Below are 15,739 nucleotides of genomic sequence, written 5' to 3' on the forward strand. Positions count from 1 at the left end.
ATAATTACTAGATAGTATACTAGATATATACAACTTTAAATCATGTATTAGGAAAAACAAAAATTCGTTTTCCCAAACCTTATATATACGTTTAACTAATAACTTTTGTTTTATTCTAGATCCGCTGAAAGATCCATTGGTTTGTGGAGTACCATCATGTAGTACAGGTAAGAATAATCACTTAACTAGACAAAAAATTTTCCCCAAAAATCCCTTTCCTATATTCGAAAAATCGTTCTGTAATTTGTTAGATTATTACGACGTTGAGGATCGAGCATAATGACTCTAATCTGTCAAGTAAAATGATATATTCTGTCTAATTCCTTAACCGTTTTATAAGGACGTCTGTTGTAACTTAATTCCGGATTTTTTTTATCATGGATATTCTAATAGAAACACCAATTTTATCGCAATATTTTAATTGTCAATTAAAAATATTTCGCGTATACACTGTTATACGTCATCTATCTATATATTAATTAATTTAATTCGAATTTAAAATTATAAAATTAATTGTTTTGTTAGTTTCCGGTATGGTTTAAATTTTCCTCTGATTATATCACGGACAAGGCAAAAATATGACAACAACAACAATTCAATTATGCACTTATTAATAATTTTCAACACAATTTTAGCCCGCAGATGTAATATCCGCATTGGAAATTATTTATTTAAATTTCTATCGCTTATTTTGTCCGTTTTAAAATCGTTCTATATTGCTGTTGCGTTCGAATGGATTTTGTAAATGTATTTCTGACAACTGTAATTAACTAAGGCCTCGATATTCGCAACGCCCACTACAATATTATTGATTATTAATATTTGATCTGTTATCGTGTTCGTAATTAAATTTAACTCCACTAAAATTAAAACAAAATCATTCAATTTACTTAATTTGGTAATACATCACTTTTCTTTAGTAACATGAAATTGATTTAGTGATGTTTAATACGTATTATAAATATATATATATAGCATTTCCAATTCTGTAATATCAATATCAATAATTCTTTATTAGTCCCATGAATTTAGTCCTATTTCTTAAAAGTATATTATTTGTTCACATCGACATCATGTGTACAGTTAGAAATTAATCAAGTTGGGTACCAACATATCATTTGCGTATTCATTATGAATTCTAATGTATATGAACGGCGTGTGGTTTTATAAAACCGAAGGTACCAAATAATCAAATGATCAAGAAACTCAGAAACTATTTGAAAATTCGACTAGTTTTGTTAAAAATATATCGATATATATATATATATATATATATATATATATATATATATATATATATATATATATATATATATATATATCAATTACTATATTATCACATCAATTATTATATTATATTTTATCAAATAAATTATTAATCTCGACCTAGATATGAAAATAAGTTCATTTTTATTATATTTAGTTAGACTATTAAATTTCATCCACCGTAAAAGCCAGACCTTGTCCTGTCGGATCCTGAATCGTTTTTTTTTTGGGATGGCATCCATACATTGCCAGAAAGATGGGCAATATATTTATAATCAAATGGCCAATAGTTTGAATAAATACATGTTTTCATTTTCTTCAAATTATGTGTAATCAAAAAAACTAGTGATCACTTTCGGGTACACCTGGTATATTAGGAGGCAAGACATGTACAGTTAGAAATTAATGAAGTTGGGTACCAACATATCAAATTTGCTTATTAATTATGAATTCTAATGTATATAAACAGCGTGTGATTTTATAAAACCGAAGATATTAAATAATCAAATGATCAAGAAACTCAGAAATTATTTGAAAATTCGACTAGTTTTGTTAAAAATATATCGATATACCTATAAAATCAATTATTATATTATATTTTATCAAATAAGTTATTAATCTCGATCTAAATATGAAAATAAGTTCATTTTTATTATATTTAGTTAGACTATTAAATTTCATTATATAAATACAATCTTTTTGTTAGTCTTGATTATTGTCATCATTCCTATTATCCATATTTAGACATACCATCTTAATTTTTATATATAAATGAATTTAAAGAACTAGTTCAATCATAGTACAATATCTCATATACTGTAATTGTTACTTATTTTGCAAAAATATTTATTAGAAGCGGCCATTACTTCTATTCGAAACAAATTTAACAAAGATAACAGAAACAAGTTTTATTTCGATCCTATAAGGTCATAACTAATCAGCTTATTTGTTATTTTCGTTAGAATGATTTAAAATATTTTTTATTTTATTTGAGCCATTTTACAAAAGAAGTAAAAAAGTGAACATTGCCATTGAGTGTTGGGACCTTTTTGGTTTAAGATATGTTCAAGATAGGTTCGAAATGTTCATTTAATTTGGTATCATACATCTCAAGTGGAACTAAGTCAGTGTTATCTGGAAGCCATTTTAAAATAAACATTGCAATGTTCTAATTATTGATGTGGCAGTATGACATCCCGAAATATGTGGAAAAATTCTGCTTCTACTTAAATTTATATCAGTATTTTTTATGGGAAAACACCAACGACGAGAAAATACCCACTTAATACATACCACCATAAATCTACTTCATAGACCATCAACATCTATGTTAGAATATGGATAATCATTCCATTATTTCACTGAGAACCAATTAGTGGATTCATTGACTCAAAACGGTTTTTATCAACAAGAATCAGTTTTATATAAGCAAGAACTTTTTCTTCATCTGAAGTACTAAAATAATTAGCTTCAGTTTTCTTGGCTTCTAAAGATTATTTTACTTCGTTGAACCTATTTTCAATTTTCTTCATTCTTATTCAACACACAAAGTTGGTTTTATATATAGTATTTGTATTTACTGACATTATTTTGGGATCTGTATTTATACAGTGTTAATCTTTTTTATCCTCATAGTTCCTTCTACGTACAGTCTCTCACACCATGGGAGACCTTTCACAGAGGCAGGTCTGTTGTTTATTGCTTATTTGCCCTTTGTTTATATCTCTCAAGCTGTATCCGATTTAAGAAATGATAGATGTGATCATTAGAGGTTCATTCTCTAAGAAATGGATAGTTTTTGGGATGAATGATGATGTAACATATGTGAAGGTGTGGGTTTCTTGTAAACTATGTAGAAAGCTTTAGTGGAGTACTGGCTAGCGCAGCTAGTTTTATTATGGATGTTTTGTGGTAGCTAGAAATTTGTGGATGGATTTCGAAATATAGTAATGACTTAAGAGGTTGTTGGTGTTTTTTTCTTTACGATTTTCCGCATGTTTTTAAAGATTTAATGATGGATATTACATCAAAACTATCAAGAATATCTCCTAGATTGGTTCAAATAGTTCATACCATCTCGTAGAATCAGCAGTTTTTCTGCAACATGCTGCCGATCCACCAAATACTCAAATTATTCACAAATTTTTCTTTATTATTTATGCGACAATCTTTATCTGTATTACTAATTCAACAAGATATGCGGAAATATGACATTGTTTCAGTTTACATACATACATGCATATTATTTAATGATTTTTAATTGTTAATCTGTCGTAAACAAGCTTTCAACCAAAAAAATTAACAGTATGAAAATTAAAATACATAATATTTTCAAATATATACTATCAATTATATTTTCACTTTTATCAGTCCAAATGACGAATTTTATCACGTTTGTCATCTTTCCCTCGACGCTGTTCCTTTTCAATATTTCAGTATAACCTCGTATAACGTAGAAAATTATATTTGATGTAATTGAATAGATCCGGGACAGATTTTTTTTATGTGGGAATATTGTTGCGAGTGCAAAATCTAATCCGATTTTAACACACCTCGACAACAGTAGGGTGAATTCTGGCATGATATATGAGCTGACCCATATTTTGTTATTTATTATCCATAAAACTAATAGGCCTGTCCTGTGGTCCGCAGCAGCATGCCTTCGATTAACATCAAATCGTCCAGCAAGGACAATATATATATATATATATATATATATATATATATATATATATATATATATATATATATTAAACATATATAAGCTAATATATATAACATATATAAGCAAAATATAACATATATAAGCTATATATGTTATATTTTGCGAAAGTGACACCGTCATAGATTTATACGTCTTTGAAAATAACAAGTTTCGAGCTTGAAAACTTACATCTGAGGCACGTATTATTATTTTTAATTAATCAAATGAAAAAAGCCGCTGAAAGTCATCTCTTGCTGGTAGAAATTAACGGTGAGCATACTCAAATCCTGAATACATGGTTTTGAAAATTCACAAGTGGTAATTTCGATGTACAAGACAAATAATGTCTAGAAGACCGAAAAAGTTTGTAGATGCGAAACTGTAAAAGTGATTGGATGAAGACCCAACCCAAAGAAAAAACAATTGGCGGAAGTTTTCAATGTGGCCTAAGAAACGATTGGTAATGGGGAAAATTCAAAAGATGGGAAGATGGCTGCCATATCAATTGAATGGCAGGCAAATGGAAAATCGAAAAATCGTCTGTGAAATGTTGCTTTAAAAGCATGATCGGAAGTCATTTCTGCATTGAATAGTGACGGGCGATGAAAAGTGGATTTATTTTGAAAAGCCTAAGCGCCAAAAATCTATGGTTACCACCTGGCGAAGCTGGGTCGATTGAGCCAAGGCCAAATCGTTTTGGTCGCAAGACAACGCACTGCATTTGGTGGCACTAGAGTGGCCTGGTATATTACAAGCTGTTTAAACCTGATGAGACAGTTAACAGTGATCGCTGTCGACGACAAATGATATATTTGAACCATTCATTGATCGAAAAACGTCCAGAATGGCAGAGAAAATCGAAAGCCACGGCAAAGTGATTTTATGGCACGATAACACGCAGTTTCATAAAGTAAAACCAATCAAGGGAGCTTTGAAAGCACTTAGATGAAATATATCGCACCCACCGTAAACGCCAGACCTTGCCCTGTCCGATCCTGAATCATTTTTTTGTTGGGATGATTGACAGAAAAATGGGCAATATATATAGAATCAAATGGCCAATAGTTTGAATAAATACATTTGATTTTCTTCAAGTTATGTGTAATCAAAAAAACTAGTGATCACTTTTTGGCACACCTGGTATATTAAGAGGCACGACAAAATCATAATTATTTAAAATTATTTATTATAACAATCTAGTAAATTAACATTAGTAAGCTATTAGTCTTTATCTTAATTTGCTACGGTTTTAAAATTACAAATTATCTTATTCTACGACACATTGGGCTTAACATCTATTTTTAATGTGCACTGGTTTTTACTTTAAACTTCACTGAGCTAGATCCAATTGTTTTACTCTCTGTAATATTCTGACTATTTCATCATTATCTAGGAGCTGGAGAACCTCAACATTCACGTGCAAGTGGAGCTTGTGTTCATGTCTTTCGGCATAGTATTTGGTAACGTTATCGACAGTTTCTGCATTCAGGTGCTTATGCAGATTGTCATTAGGACTGTGTCATGGAGCATCAACTATATCTCGTGATGCCTTATTTTGACACCTTTGTATGATATTTGTATTGGTTTGGCTGGTACTACCCCAGAGTTTAAACAAAAATTTACCAAAAGTACACACTAGTTTCAAGATTTGTTCATAAAGTAAAAGCTTTTTACATACTGACAGGGCTCAATATCTACCCAATAAGGAGTACAATTTTGTGTCTGAGTTGTCCACATTATTTCTTAACATGTGACTTCCATCAGCATTTAACACCAAAAGTTAATATCAAGATATTTAGCTGTATTTCCATTCGTGACTATATACAGACAGAATATATATATATATATATATATATATATATATATATATATATATATATATATATATATATATACTGATTGAGTTTGATGAGCCATTTTTCTGTTACTGAGCACAATATAATTTTAATGCCATAAAATATAGTATTAGGTATTACTATATATATTTAAAAAAATGTTGTTCCTCCATATCTAACACGTCCTTTATCCATTTTAATTAACAAAATAAAATACGACGTAAGATGAAAAAACTCTACGCCGGCAATAAAATATTTCTAAAGGATGGGAAGTAAATTTTCGCTGAACAACGAAAATGTATATTATGGACAATAGGCGAAGGCAAGAAAATGACAAAGTGGCAGATGATAATGCCAGAAAGATGAAGTGTAATACACAATAGTATCGTATACATAAGGCGCTATCTTATTGTACACACTTACTAAGTTCCCAGTGATTTTTTTTTGCCTTGGGAAATGTATAGTGCACTGTAACGCCGAACATAATGGCATTTTGAAGTGACAGTTCTTGTTTGTATCGCACACAGTTCCTCTATTTTTATAGCGCGTACAACCCCTTTACGAATTTTATCCCCTAAAACAATTGAATGTTCCGTTCAGCTGCTCCATATTTGAACTTCACTCGATATATATATTTTCCATACAGGGGTTAAGATTATATTGGATTTTAGTATATATTACTTTCATATAAATTTAATTATAATGCAATGTATGCTTCTTTGTCTCTATTTATCTACATATTATGGCTTACTATATAGTACAGACGATTTGGTAGTTTATTTTTACAATATCATTGCAATTAAAACTGTTATTTTTATTCCAAATAGTTCTTTTAATCTAATTTTTCAATATATTGTAGACTATTGATAACCAATAAGTTAAAATTGTATTGAACTTAATACGTTATAGTTTTGTTAACTAATTATGATATGGATTTTGTTATAAAGCAATTTATTTTTGTTAATGTTATGCTATTGAAATTAAGTAATTAATTATTAATTAATGTAACTTGTAATTAGTCTTATATGCTTGTTGCTGGATCCATGAGGGTGGATAACTATAACCATGGATAACGTTTCGATAATTAGTGGAAAACAATTACAGACAAAAGATCCTCTTGATCTAATTATACAGCTTATTGTTGATTGTTGATAACTCAGTCAAGAAGTTAAAATTGTATCGAATTTAATACGTTATTGTGTTATTGACTAACTATGATAAGGATTTAGTTATAAAACCGTTTATAATTTTGTTAATAATTTTTATGAGTTGAAGTTTTATGACCAACTGATGATATTCTCTTGCTACTAAATTGGTTCTGTTTTTACATTCCTCACAATGCTGACGTTTTGTAAAAAAACCAAAACATACGTGGTGTTATATATTTTAAATTTCCAAAATAATTTAATACCTCCGCCAGCATACGGCACCCCCTCCTCATCCTCAAAAAAAAAACAACACCAGACAATAAAACGAGAATTTACTTTCCCTAAGCGAAACTGCATTATTTATTCATGACAGAAAAGGTTATAAAATTTGTTTTGGAGTTAAATAAAATGTCAGGTCTTAAATGAATAGTACTGTATAAAGAAATGTACTTAAAGGAAATATAACAAGGAAAACGTAAAGTTAAAAACCGCCAAAAAAGAAAAAAAAAATATTATAGTGATCATGGTTTTACATATCAGTGACAACACATATACGGTAAATTTAGTTTTATATTATGCAATCCAAAATTTGGTTTTATGCTACCCAACGTTTGAGATCGAATTTTCATTCGATTAATAGTGTTGTGTGTCGACTAATTAACGATGATCAGACAAATATTTGATTGATATTTTAATTATGGTTTAAACACTAAGAATATGAAATCTGCGTAAATAATTATTTATTCTTCATTTACTTTACTGTCTCAGAAACTGTTGTAAAATGTTAAAGTTTTATTAATAGAGTTTAATTTTTTATTATAAATTGGTGAAGGGCGAGGAACATATCTTTTCTCAACAAGAAAAAGTTATATTATGGTAGTTTCTTGTTAATTTAAGAAAAATTATTGGGAAAGTTATGCACTGTTGTTGCTAGAGCGTACTCCATTTTACAATAGATTATAGAAATTATTATTTATTACTTATATAAAATTATGTAAAATATATGTAAAATTATTTATGTCAAAGTTTTGTTTATTGAAATTACATTTTTATCATAATTTGTTGAATGATGAACAACATATCTTTTATGAAAAAGAAAAAATATTCATAGTTTCTTGTTAATTCAGGTTGTTAAGAGTTGATAAAATCATGGAATACTGTTAGAATATACTTCATTGATAAAAATGTATTGTTAATGTTATGCTATTGAAATTAAGTAATTAATTATTAATTAATGTAACTTGTAATTCGTCTTATATGCTTGTTGCTGGCTCCATGAGGGTATAACGTTTCGATAATTAGTGGAAAACAATTACAGACAAAAGATCCTCTTGACCCAATTATACAGCTTATTGTTGATTGTTGATAACTCAGTTAAGAAGTTAAAATTGTATCGAATTTCATAGGTTATTGTGTTATTGACTAACTATGATAAGGATTTAGTTATAAAACCGTTTATAATTTTGTTAATGATTTTTATGAGTTGAAGTTTTATGACCAACTGATGATATTCTCTTGCTACTAAATTGGTTCTGTTTTTACATTCCTCACAATGCTGACGTTTTGTAAAAAAAAACCAAAACATACGTGGGGTTATATATTTTAAATTTCCAAAATAATTTAATACCTCCACCAGCATACAGCACCCCCCTCCTCACCCTCAAAAAAAAAAACAACACCAGACAATAAAACGAGAATTTACTTTCCCTAAGCGAAACTGCATTATTTATTCATGACAGAAAAGGTTATAAAATTTGTTTTGGAGTTAAATAAAATGTCAGGTCTTAAATGAATAGTACTGTATAAAGAAATGTACTTAAAGGAAATATAACAAGGACGTGTCACGTAAAGTTAAAAACCGCCAAAAAAGAAAAAAAAAACTACGCAGAAAATAAAAGAAGTTTAACTGTAGATTTACGGCAAATGATATTCGCAGCCAATACAAAAAAAGAACAAACGATTTGAGACCTCCTAAAATTTACGCCCTTCCTTTAAACTCCACCTAAACCTTTGAACGCCTAATGGCTTTTGCTTCAGAATACAAATTTGTCCATTTTACTACTATGCGAAAATTATGCTTAAATTTGTTTTCAGGAAACAATAAATTTAAATACGAAACGGGCAAATACCAAACCTATAAGTATTCCATCGAAGCCAGGAGTATATTTAACGGGACTAGTAAAAATGAATCGACGCTCTACATCGAGGCTGAGGTTACTCTTAATTTTCTTACGTCATGTGATGGTTTGCTGACCCTTTCAGATGTAACATTAAGGGAAATCGCCCCCAGAGACAATGTAGACGATCCTACTTCGTCTAATAGTCAGCTATTTGCAGACATGATAAGCGAACACAGTATTAGGTTCGCTTTTAAAGACGGAGTTATCTCGGAGATATGCCCGGCGGAAGAGGAGAAAAGCTGGCCTTTAAATTTCAAAAGGGGTATCCTGTCTTTGCTGCAGAACAGTATGAAACGTTTCGATTTGGATTATACGGGAGAGGAGGAAGATATACGGGGCACATGTCCGACTTCCTATAAACTTATAGGAGCCAAAGAAACCAGTCTAGTTATTGAAAAAACGAAGGATCTGGATCAATGCACCGACAGGTTCAGTTTCCAGTCTGTAGTCCAATCGACGGAGCTTCCCAACAAAAGGGTTTGTATATGTTTGTTTTATTATAATATTATGACTAACGATGAATTAATTTCTTGTTTTTTTTTGAAAATTTAAGAAAAATCCTGAATTTTATTATATATTAAAATACTACGCTGTAGCTCAGTCTGATACTAATAACGGAGCAAAAATTAATAGAGGAAAAGTATGCTAGATAATATAATTTTGTCGAAAAATACATTGTTCAATTAAGGGGGTACTTAAGCCTCGAAATTTGCAAAAGTCAACTCATATTTCAAAGCTTAAGTCTTTAAGAATATGACCTTGCAAGTATTTTTCAAAATTAGAATTATTTTCGAAGATATAGCTATTTAACTAACGCGACATCTAAAAATGAAACTTTAAAAGCGTTTCACTAAACCGATTTTATTCAAATTTTATGTGAACCTTCCCTATACATTCTTCTATCCTATAAAAATCCTCTTAAGGATATATTCTTTATAATTAAGCAATGAAATCATGAAAATATCGATTTATTCAAGTTATTCCAGTCAAAATAAAGCACCTAAAATTTCCTTATCTATTGGAACCCCAAAACGAAGATCATATAGCAACATTCTCCTATTAATATGCAATATTATGTCAAAACCTCAGGTCCATAGATTCATTACTTTCCAAGTTTTGCGAATACAAACATACGAGAGCTGATTTTTTAATAAAATTCTCTATTACTCTCTTCTATCATTGATGTCATCGCAAAAGGACTCATATGTAGGATTTGAAAGTCGTTAAAATTATATATCATCATCAAGCTTAAATCAAGTTAAGAGAAAGTGTTTACCTTTAAAGCATACTGTCATAATTGTACCTCAAGATTTTAAACCAACCATTCTAAACTTAAATTCCTAAATATAAGTTGTTATTCGTTATATTAGAATAGAATAGAGAGAGAGAAATGCATACGATGCTTCAAGCATCGTGTTTGCACTACAGTAGTCCTACCATATTCGTAATTTAATAGTTGTTCATAATTCATCAATGGTTGATTGTCGTTGACCATCTTGATGCAGTGACTGAATGAAGCAATGAAATGATAAATTAAACTATTTTTTTAAATACTTTTGCACTTGATATTCACGATTTAATATAGCTTCTAAATTCAAACCGATAAGTACACTATACTAGTTGTTTTTTCGTTTTCATTTTATTTCAGCTTTTGGCTTAACATATCGATTCCATTTTCAATATTTCTCGCAGTTATTCAATCAGATGTACAGAGTTGGTGAACTTATTTTATTGTCACAATCCATAATTATCTCAAATATTTGTTTTTGTATAGTTTCATTATCAGTTTTCTGAGATTTTCAGTAATAAAAAATGTATATGATGCGATCAAATATAAAAACAAAATCCGTTGAAAATCAATTGCAATTAATTTACAGTTTTCGTAATTATGAACTAAATCTTAAACCAAATATGTTTTTGAAACCATAGTTGATTAAAGAAAAAAATTAAATGTCCCGGCACAAAATATCTTGTAGTTAAATTAGTTGTAATCTACTTTTTGTTGTACTCGACTGCATCTAAGGCGACAGAAGCGAACTATTTTTCAGCAAGCAAAATAATTACATGCCAGTCATTCACTCTTCTTACTAGAAATTTAAATAACTTAGAGAGAACGTTCATCGATTTTACTAAAAATGAAAATACGTATTTGGAATGCTGAGGCACCGTCTATAAACCCTTAATTTCTCATAGACCTAGAATAATTGAAATGGTAATGTGGGTCACATATGTACAGATATATAGAAAAGTACAACTTAGGTCATAGTAATTTTGAATTAAAAAAAATTAAAAAACAAAATATATATTATAATGTCTTTTAATTGAACAAACATTTTTATACTACTTGTTCCATAAAAAATCGAGATGAGATAGGTGTAATAGTCCTATTCTGTTAAAACTAAGTCACTAAACTCTTGGAGTTTTGAACCTAAACATTTCCTTAGCATTCGAATATGATGTATAAAAAAGTAAAAGTTAACTTTACTATGGTCCACCCTGTATACATATCTAAGCAGACAGAGAGAGGATATCAATTACTGAATTCTTTACTTAATAAACAGTATAAATGCGAAACCAAATAATCAAAATAGTGTTAATAATAAATGACGATTAAAATGACATCAATTATAATCGATTAGACCAATATTTTACACTAATATGCATATAATAATTGGGGTTATTATAATGATCATGGTTTTACATATCAGTGACAACACATATACGGTAAATTTAGTTTTATATTATGCAATCCAAAATTTGGTTTTATGCCACCCAACGTTTGAGATCGAATTTTCATTCGATTAATAGTGTTGTGTGTGGACTAATTAACGATAATCAGACAAATATTTGACTGATATTTTAATTATGGTTTAAACACTAAGAATATGAAATCTGCGTAAATAATTATTTATTGTTCATTTACTTTACTGTATCAGAAACTGTTGTAAAAGGTTAAAGTTTGATTAATAGAGTTTAATTTTTTATCATAATTTGGTGAAGGGTGAGGAACATATCTTTTCTCAACAAGAAAAAGTTATATTATTGTAGTTTCTTGTTAATTTAAGAAAAATTATTGGGAAAGTTATGCACTGTTGTTGCTAGAGCGTACTCCATTTTACAATAGATTATAGAAATTATTATTTATTACTTATATAAAATTATGTAAAATATATGTAAAATTATTTATGTCAAAGTTTTGTTTATTGAAATTACATTTTTATCATAATTTGTTGAATGATGAACAACATATCTTTTATGAAAAAGAAAAAAATATTTATAGTTTCTTGTTAATTCAGGTTGCTAAGAGTTGATAAAGTCATGGAATGCTGTTAAAATATACTTCATTGATAAAAATGTATGGGTATTGATTTTTGCTGTTTCAAAAATGGCGATGAAATTTATGAAAGCCAATAAATAACCTTGAGAATAACGAAATCATCATAGTGAGCTCGCCTTTTGAGGTGAATTCCTGGTTTCATCATAAAAAGTGAAGTACTGCTCCTCCAAGCGCTGATCATCTACCGAAAAAAGTAGTAGTCGAGAGGGGTAATGTCGGGAGAATACGGCAGGAAGACCATATCCCAGTCTTCCAACATTTCGTGAAGACAATAGTTGCAAAGTCATATTTTTTTGTAATCATTTGTTATTTCAATCCAACGTAAACGTAAACACAGTACGTTCAAATACCCTCAACCGTCAACTATAAACGATGTCTCTGAAAACCCATTTTACTTAAATCAAAATCACCATGTATTTCCAAATATAAACATCTGTATATTTACTCAAATTAAGGAGATAAAATTAAAGATTGATCAGCCTAAAACTTAAAACAAGTAAAACCTAAAACAGAAAAAAGAAAATTCGACATTGGTACATTTGTGTACTTGTGCCAAAATGATTTTGCTGCAGATCCTTCTTGAATTGGCTTATTCACCAGACATTTCCCCATCATATTATTACTAATTTCTATCGATTTTATATGATCTGTCTAACTACTACCATTTTGATAAGAATTCTCGAACATTGAGTGAAGTATACTGTAGATACGGCCTAGAGTTTGATCAAAAAAAACCTTGAAAATTAATTCACAGTCCTTAAATTGTTCAAAAAAAAAATTCGTTTATCGAAAGCAAAAAAAATCAATTCTTTTATGGTAATATAATATAATGTTAAAATAACCAAACCATTAATCTTACGGAAATATTTATTTTTCAGCGGGCGAAGAGCGAGGATATCCTAAAATCATCAAGTCATTGCATCATCTCGATCGACCATAATATCTATAAAGAAATATTTTGCCGGGAAAATTTTATTATAGAGCCGTTCTCTAATAACGCCGCAGGTGCCAGCACGACAGTCATCCAGAGATTGGTTTTGAAAGAGGAGGGCGAAAGGAAAAACGATCCAAATGAGATATTAAGGAGAACGAATTTAAAATTCGACTATTCAATGCCTAAGCAACCGATAAATGGAGATTTGAGAACAACGAGGAATTTAATCAAGAAATTATGCAAGGAAAGTCAACAGGATACGCCGAGTAGTTTTTCAGATTTGTTCGGAAAGTTCATTTATTCCTTGAGGAGTTTATCTTATCCAGCATTGTCAAGTATTTATTCTCATAGCCGGATGACTTGTTCTAATGCCAAGTAAGTTTAATTTGCAAGTGTATCATTTTATTTTTACGACAGGACTATCTTAGTTAAGTGACATTTACCACTATAGTAGTAAACTGCATCATAATTACCCTCAAGCATAATAAATAAACTACAAGACGTAAACATATGTAACATACCAGGCAATTCAAAAAAATCGCTCTTCGCGAAATCATTTTTGAGGTGTGGGAAGAACGAAAAGTCACGAGGAGCTAAATCTGTCGTATAAACTGGATGATTATTTTAGTAAAACGAGTATCTTTCGCGAATTTTGCATCTAGTTTATCAAAAAGTTTACTAATTTTTCCTTCAAAAAACTGACTCTAATATTTTCTTGGTCAATTTCCGAATACTAACTTAATTTGTAACTGCATTAACATCAATTTTGGCCTTATGGATACGGCTATAAAGACAGAATCGATGAAATGAGACACAAAACTTTTTAAATCATGTCTAAAACGGTACTCAAACTGTCTTTTTCTAACATTATTATGAATTGCAGCACCTATTATGCACCTAAATATCTTTAAAATGTTAAAATAAATCTTAGTTTAGTCATAAGATTTTGACGAAATATCAAAATGGCGTCGCATATTTAGTTCTATCGTTGACGGATAGATGGTGCTGTACGAATTTGAACAACCTTCTGTTTAGTTAATTTGGGGTTGTTTAAGCTTTATTCAGCTGTGGTCAAGAAAAAGATGAAAGAAAATATAGAGGTAAAAAATATATTAGGATCTTGATTAATATATTAGTTTTCGCTCTATTTTCTTGCGAGAATAATTGTTATATTTGAAAGTCATAGAAGACTCTGTTTACTATTTGCTCACATCGTCATGAACGTAGTTGAGAAACCTATTGTTCATGAGTTAGATACATTTTCAGTTCAGAATAGGTGAAAATTTGGCTTATTAGTTTTGTCTCTTTCATTAGTTTTTTACATAATTTCTAATAACACGTGTTGAGAAGCTTTAGGGGAAGAATGGAATGTTATATAGTGACTGAACACTAATTTTTGGTAAGAATAAAATAAGATATAAGTAGACGGGGTTATTTAAGAGGTGTGATTTGGTGACTTCTGCAATCAAAACTAATGTTAACCTCTGGGTATCACTCGATCCGATAACAGTTTAGGATTGGAGCTCTTTGCATCTCTTACGATTGTTTCATTACACTTTGTCTTATTTGTGAATTGATGGTTTCTTCAAATCAGTCAAAAATAACCTCACAAGATTATTATCTTCGGTAGATCAGCTTGTTACAATCTTCAAAGTTTAAAAACAACGTTGTATGATGTATGATTGATATGACATAATGAGTATGATTTCCATTCGGAATTTTCTAGTAGGTTAATGCTGATTGTTGTTTATATTTCGGATATTTGGCCTAGTTGAAAGTTTTATGTCCTCCGTTTTGTCATTAATATTTTATTCAATGAAAAGATTTTCTTGAAAAACTTATGTATAACGAAATGGCCAAATAATCATGTTTTGTGTAAAATCGTAGGTACATATTTACAAATAAATAAAATTTGAAGGGAATCAACATTTTAAAAGTTTAAAACGAATGGGTTCATCACTTAAGACACCAGATTGTGAGTATCTGGTGTAATAAAAGTTGTAAGAAAAGAATTTTCAACATTATCCTTCAGGCCTCAACAAGAATAACCGCTTTAATTATTATTTTATCAAATTTATTGTTGTTGTTATGATTTATTTAAACAGACATTAATTGTTTGCAATAATAATTACAGTAACAATATCTGAATTAAGGAAAAAATTGGGAAGCAACAAAAATAATTAAGTTAACTTCCTCCTTGGTAATATAAAACCCGAAGAAAATTCGTTTAATAACGAAACCGGGGGCCATCTTTAATGAAATCATCGTTGTTTTGAATTTTGTCAATGCTGATTAACTTAAAATGTTTCAAATTGACGGATACTTAACACTAGGG

The 15,739-nt window shown here is 29.6% G+C and overlaps 1 protein-coding gene across 3 annotated transcripts in view; it reads left to right on the forward strand.

The window, feature by feature from the left end:
• Positions 1-15,739, forward strand: part of Apoltp (Apolipoprotein lipid transfer particle) — a 159,110-nt gene that overhangs the window by 15,596 nt on the left and 127,775 nt on the right. For all 3 annotated transcript variants that reach the window (XM_076404794.1, XM_076404795.1, XM_076404796.1), the window contains exons 2-4: positions 120-167; positions 9,048-9,610; positions 13,349-13,779. In XM_076404794.1, coding sequence (XP_076260909.1) covers positions 120-167; positions 9,048-9,610; positions 13,349-13,779 — 1,042 coding nt within the window. The remainder of the gene's footprint in view (positions 1-119; positions 168-9,047; positions 9,611-13,348; positions 13,780-15,739) is intronic.

This window comes from Rhynchophorus ferrugineus, unplaced genomic scaffold (genome assembly GCF_030347505.1).
Source record: "Rhynchophorus ferrugineus isolate W39M unplaced genomic scaffold, kcgeb_rfMv2 rfM5, whole genome shotgun sequence".
Taxonomy (NCBI): domain Eukaryota; kingdom Metazoa; phylum Arthropoda; class Insecta; order Coleoptera; family Curculionidae; genus Rhynchophorus; species Rhynchophorus ferrugineus.